The sequence below is a fragment of the Myotis davidii genome, unplaced genomic scaffold (assembly GCF_000327345.1).
Source record: "Myotis davidii unplaced genomic scaffold, ASM32734v1 scaffold271, whole genome shotgun sequence".
In the NCBI taxonomy this organism is placed as follows: Eukaryota; Metazoa; Chordata; class Mammalia; order Chiroptera; family Vespertilionidae; genus Myotis; species Myotis davidii.
Genome location: NW_006284839.1, coordinates 744,010 through 750,313, shown reverse-complemented (window position 1 = coordinate 750,313; position 6,304 = coordinate 744,010). Strand labels below are relative to the sequence as shown.

Sequence of the window (6,304 nt, the reverse complement as noted above, 5' to 3'; positions counted from 1 at the left end):
CATGGTCTGATCCCTGCCCAGCCAGTGTGGCTCAGTGTTTGAGCATCGACCCATGAATCAAGGGGTCACCGGTTCGATTACCAGTCAGGTCAAATGCCCCGGTTAGGGGCTCAATCCTCAGTGGGGGGCATGCAGGAGACAGCTGGTCAATGTTTCTCTCTCATTGATGTTTCCATCTCTCTATTCCTCTCTCTTCCTCTCTAAAAATTCAATGAAAAGATATTTAAAAAAATTCTGACCCCTAACTAGGATATTTGGTTTACCAAACCTGTTCATGACCCCTCTCCTCCCTAAAGTTCTGTTCTTTCTGAAACAAAATGAAACTTCTCTACGAAGGCTGCTGCCCATATTACTGATGTCTTCCTTTCTTAAAATTATTTATTCCATATTTCCATCACAACATTTCCACATTATCAAGGTACACCTGTGACTTCAGCCTCTCTCCATCTTTTCTTTTTTCATCTTTTTATTTTTGATGTCACTTTCCCTCCCTCCAACAGGAAGAACTGAAGAAAGAGTACCGAAGACTGAGGTCCCCACTTACATAAAGCATGATCCAAGTATTAGCAAATGGGAATTTTGAGTTTAAATTTATCTCACTGTCATGGAGAAGAAGTGTTACTTGATAGTGATTTTCATTTTAGTTCCTATACATTCTTTTTCTTCCTCTTTCTTAAAAAATGTTTAAGCCCTAACCGGTTTGGCTCAGCGGATAGAGCAGTGATGGCGAACCTATGACACACGTGTCAGAGGTGACACGCAAACTCATTTTTTTTTTGCTTAATTTTTCTTTGTTAAATGGCATTTAAATATATAAAATAAATATCAAAAATATAAGTCTTTGTTTTACTATGGTTGCAAATACCAAAAATTTCTATATGTGACACGGCACCAGAGTTAAGTTAGGGTTTTTCAAAATGCTGACACGCCGAGCTCAAAAGGTTCGCCATCACTGGGATAGAGCATCAGCCTGCGGACTGAAGGGTCCCAGGTTCAATTCTGGTCAAGGGCATGTACCTTGGTTGTGGGCACATCCCCAGTGGGGAGTGTGCAGGAGGCAGCTGACCGATGTTTCTCTCTCATCGATGTTTCTAACGCTCTATCCCTCTCCCTTCTTCTCTGTAAAATATCAATCAAAATATTTAAAAAAAGTTTAAATTTTTAAATTTCCAGTTGACATACAATATTATAATAGCTTTAGGTGTACAACAAAGTGATTAGACATTTATATTACTTGGGAAGTGGTCACCCTGAAAAGTCTAGTACCTATCTGAAACCATACATACTTATCACAACACTAGTGGCCTGCTGCACTGATTCGTGCACATTGAAAGGAAATTAATTAAAAGAAATACTTTAATATCACTATTCGTCCTTTCTCTATAATAGAGGTGTCAACGAAATTCACAATCAACAATGACAGATCGAAACACACGCGTGCAATTGGCGCCAGCAGGAGCTTTATATGTATCGCACATGGATAGATTATTGACTATATTCTCAATGCTGTATTTATAAGAATACTCAATTCCTAATGAACACTTTCTCTATAAATGAGCTACAGGCTTTATCAGGTTTGCTACATGCTCTATAAGTCATATTCAACCACCATAAACTCTGGGGACAAAGATTTTAGATGCAGAGGAAGGACCAGACTTCTGAGTTTAAACGGTTCAATCATTTTATGCATTCAATAAATCAGGGTGTTGTGTTTTGTTTTTTTAAAGAAAATTGTTTTAAAGAGCATATTCTCATCTTCTAAATCTAAAACATCTTTTTCAATATGTAACTTTTGACAATTTCACGGGCATTAGGGGAGAGGGAGAGAGAGGAAATGAAAAAACTCCTCAGATAGTAAAGATTCTATCTTGTATGGACATATGCATAATCTTTAAACAGCTAAAATCGTGGCATATCCCTCTCCTTCTAGATCCACGTCTCCACTGGCAAAGCTTCATGGATCTTCTATTTTGGAGAGGCACCATCTGGAGTACAGCAAGACTCTCCTGCAGGACGAGGTACATGAGCCTCTCTCCAGGGCAGCTCACAAGCTCTGGGTCAAAACACTAACCTACAGAAAATGCTTGGAAAGTGGTGGCCTTGAGGGGTGGAAGCTGACAGTGTTTACCTCATAAAAGTCAATGACAGAAATGGCTAAATTGCAACAGTTTTGAACAAACCAAGTTGGAAGTAGTAGCTGGGATAGAGGACAAAAGAGCCACGAAACCTCACAGAACCTCTGTGGGTCTGTTGAAAAAGAAGAAAAGGCTTATAGGGGATGTGTAAATCAGGCACTGGCTTTCTTTTTCATTCCTGGGCACTCCCTTTCATTCAAGGGCACGGTCTGTACTTTCAGAAAGTCAAGCTTTCGTAGCAGAGAGAGGGATGCAACTGGGATATAAGGCAGAATCAGACAACTGCCATCAGAGTGGCACTGAGAGTTCCAGAGGGAGATATCACACTCAGGAGTGGGCAGGGCACAGGGGAGGACAGATGGCATCAGGGACAGCTTTATGCAGGAAGTGTCTTTGAACTTGGTCTTGAATTCACTTTGATTTGCATGTATCACTACTACTAGCATTCCATGGGAGGTAGTCAATCTTCCCTTTATCAATTTTATTTAAGGGTACATAGGCTTGTGGAAAAGCTGTGGATATAGTCTAGTTATATTTCCTTTTTAAAAAATCAGTTGAGAAAGTTCCAAACCAAACAATTACAAGGAGCCATTGATTAGACGGAGGGGAACACTTGTGTCTCGGCAGAGGACGTGTTTAGAACTGCAGATGCTTATTAGGATGCACCAGCCCTATCCAGGGTGGAGCTTTTCTCAGTTTCCATCACAATCATTATTGCAGGCTCAGGGGAAGGAAAGCACAGAAACATGTTCCAAATTTCGAGATAACACTACAGTCTTTTAGGTAATGAAAAGCCAAGTGGAAAAACTTATAAGGCAGGGTGACCAGGAAGAAAAGTGTATGTGTAGTGAAGTGCCTTGAGTGTTTTAAGAGCCTGTGACTGATACAGCGCCCAGACATGGGGACCCAGAGCAGCTGATTTCACAGGGCGGGGTCGGTGGGCAAGTTGTTTAGGACAGATTCTGGCCCTAGCTGGTTTGGCTCAGTGGATAGAGCATCAGCCTGCGGACCAAAGGGTTCCGGTTTGACTCCGGACAAAGGCATGTACCTTGGTTGCAAGCTCCTCCCCAGCCAGGGCCCTGGTCAGGGCACATGCAGGAAAAAACCAAGTGATGTGTTTCCCTCACATCGATGTTTCCCTCTCTCTTCCACTCTCCCTAAAAAAATCAATGGAAAAATATCCTTGGGTGAGGATTAACAAAACACATAAAAAACCAGATCCTGGGCTGCTTTTCATACTTACTGACTGGCCTCTCAGGGGTGGGGTCCAGAAACATGCACTTTCACCAAGAACTGTAATAGTTCTGATGCATGGCCAGAACTTCTCCCTGCAGTAGCATTTATGCCATAAAAATGATAATATCTGTTCTGGGAGAATTCAAAGGAGAATCAGAAAGTAATTCAGAGAGATAAGACTAAATTGTTAATTATCCAATTTGTTATGAGTCTTTGTTTTACTGGTTGAGACTATCTTATATTTTTGAGTAAGAATTTTCTAATTCCTAGTGATTATGTGATACCAAAGGCAGATCGTGTCAAATATATTTTTAATTTTGTTATTTAATTGTATTTGCTAAAGGAAAATATGTTTAAAAACTACAGCCAAATATCTAAATGCTTACCATTGGAAGGCTCCTCATATCTCATAAGTTTTTTCTTTCTGGGACTGGGGAGTTTATAATAAGGTTGTGGTTTTCCATATTAAATTTTTTAATGTTATTTATTCTGCAGCCTGAACTGGGTTTGATGGCTATATAAAGGTTTATTATTCATTCTAAAAAGGAATATTGCATCTCAGTAATCTTTACCATCTTGGCGAGGACCTGCCTACAATGCTATTCAATCTGCTAATTGCAGACTTTTAAGGCCTGTAAATAGAGTCGCTAGGCAATGCAATCACAGAGCTTTTTATAAGCACGCAAACTGAATGCTGGGGGGAAAAAGAAATTTTTAGCCATCCTACGTAGACAATGTGACTCTTTTATTTACTTATTTTTGTATAAAAATGTTTACTTTTAAAATCTTTAATTTTTAAAACAAGGAAGATCCTTAGAATTTATCTAGCAACTTCAGCATTTCATGGGCATGACTCAGACATTTTGTTTTGCATATTATAAGGTTTTGACCTAAATTGGCCTTATATCCCCATAGAGTGGGATTCACTGCTTTGAGAATTAGAACCACTTATTCTAACCAGACAGAAACCTACCCTTTAACCTGAGTGAATGGCTGGAAATAACCTGTTAGTCAGATTTGTGAGAGTATACATTGTAATATTATAATGTACTATAAAAATGACAAAATAAATTGCTCAGCATAAATAACAGAACCCCTTTGTTACTCAAAAACACTTCGTTACAAAGTGCATAATAATTCTATTCATACCAACCCCATCTCATACGAAGAAGGCATGAAGAAACTCAGTATCTTTTGTAGGTCACCAGTGGCCTGGTGGGCACTCTGCTCCAACGTGAAGACTAAAACTGCCTGTACTTTCTGTGGCTTCTCCTCTCCTGGGAGCCCTAATCAGAATGAATTAGAGCCACTTCCACCTATTTTGATGTGCTATGCAGAATTTATATTTTTATTGCCATTTTAATAGTAGAGGGAGAATAAAAATATACTCTTTCTTTGAGTAAATGGGCCTTTGCTCCAATGAATGCATCTTTGCTTACTTAAAAAAAATTGCATGCATGAATATGTGTTTAATCCTCAATTTTTGTCCAAAATGATTTGGTGGAGCTTCCAAAAATACATTTAACATTAGAGAGGGCTAATGGAAAAATAAGAAAAATAAGACAAAGTATGGTAAAGTCTCAAAATGTTCCCAAAATGTGTATAGTGAGGTACAAACATTTATTAGACATGGGCCACAAATTTGATCAAGAGCTTTCCAGCAACTAATACAAAACAGAAGCAGGATACTTCGTATGAATCTATGTCCACAGCTTAAAAAGAAACCACTTAGAAGCTTTTCTTTAAAAGGCCTTAACTGTGAAAGGAATAAAAGAGAAAATATGAAAGAATATAGAATTAAAAAATGGTTTTTCAATTAGTAGACTTGCACAGTTTTTTAGATAAAAGTGAAATGAATGAGGTAAAAAATGATGAGTGAAATTTAGGTATATTGTGCTATCTATTGAAAAAGCAGTGCTGAAAAATTGAATGTACACTCATTTTCCTTAATCATACCAATTTTAAAAGTATGCCATGTTCATCTTTTTAAAAAATCCAATATTGATTTACTTTGTAATCTGAAAGACCTTTTGATAACCTGTCCGCTTTAATACAGCTGTTTTATTATTTTGGATTGGAAAAAGGTATGACTTAAATGGGGTATAACAGGATTAGTCATATTTATTTTTATATTTCTCTTTATATGTAGCTTTTCCTCTCATACAGATATACTTAGCAAATAGTAACAGGTATCCAGGTTTACAAATATAAACAATATACATTAAAATAATTGGTGCATAAAAATATTAATTTATTTGGTCGATGGCTATAGATTATGCGCCCTGTACAATCTGACACTTGGTTGAGACAGGAAGTTATAGCCTAAAGGATTATTTAAATTCATCAGCCTATTTTGCTTTCCTGCCCCACCCATTTTGTTTTAATTTGGCTCTCCTTCCTAAATTTTTGTTCATTTATTTTTTAAGATTACATATATTACAAGGTGTACAACATGTTTCAATATACATAGTGACATGATTACTACAACCAGCTAATTAACATATCCATCTCCTCACATATTTACCTTTTTGTGAATGTGTGGTGAGAACTCCTGAGACCTATTCTCTTAGCAAATTTTCAGTATACAGTAAAATTAAAATGTCTTCATGTGCTTTTAATATTAATTAGTCTAAAAGTTTAAGGCATTTCTACACATGCCCTCACTTTTTCCCCCAGTACAGCAATCAAGGATGAATTTTTTAAAAAAGTGTCACTGGAGCCCTAACCGGTTTGGCTCAGTGGATAGAGCGTCGGCCTGCAGACTCAAGGGTCCCAGGTTCAATTCCGGTCAAGGGCATGTACCTTGCTTGCAGGCACATCCCCAGTGGGGAGTGTGCAGGAGACAGCTGATCGATGTTTCTCTCTCATCAGTGTTTCTAACTCTCTAACCCTCTCTCTTCCTCTCTGTAAAAAATCAATAAAATATATATATT

General features: G+C 37.9%; 1 protein-coding gene and 1 long non-coding RNA gene across 3 annotated transcripts in view; one reads left to right on the top strand and one right to left on the bottom strand.

Annotated features, from left to right (window-relative positions):
* PDE6C (phosphodiesterase 6C) overlaps positions 1–6,304 on the top strand; it is a 37,103-nt gene that overhangs the window by 21,378 nt on the left and 9,421 nt on the right. Inside the window, exon 15 of the mRNA XM_006755088.2 lies at positions 1,931–2,018. Coding sequence (XP_006755151.1) covers positions 1,931–2,018 — 88 coding nt within the window. The remainder of the gene's footprint in view (positions 1–1,930; positions 2,019–6,304) is intronic.
* The window catches only part of LOC102756338, a 31,740-nt gene that overhangs the window by 22,917 nt on the left and 2,519 nt on the right, over positions 1–6,304 (bottom strand). The gene's annotated exons all lie outside the window — the stretch shown is intronic.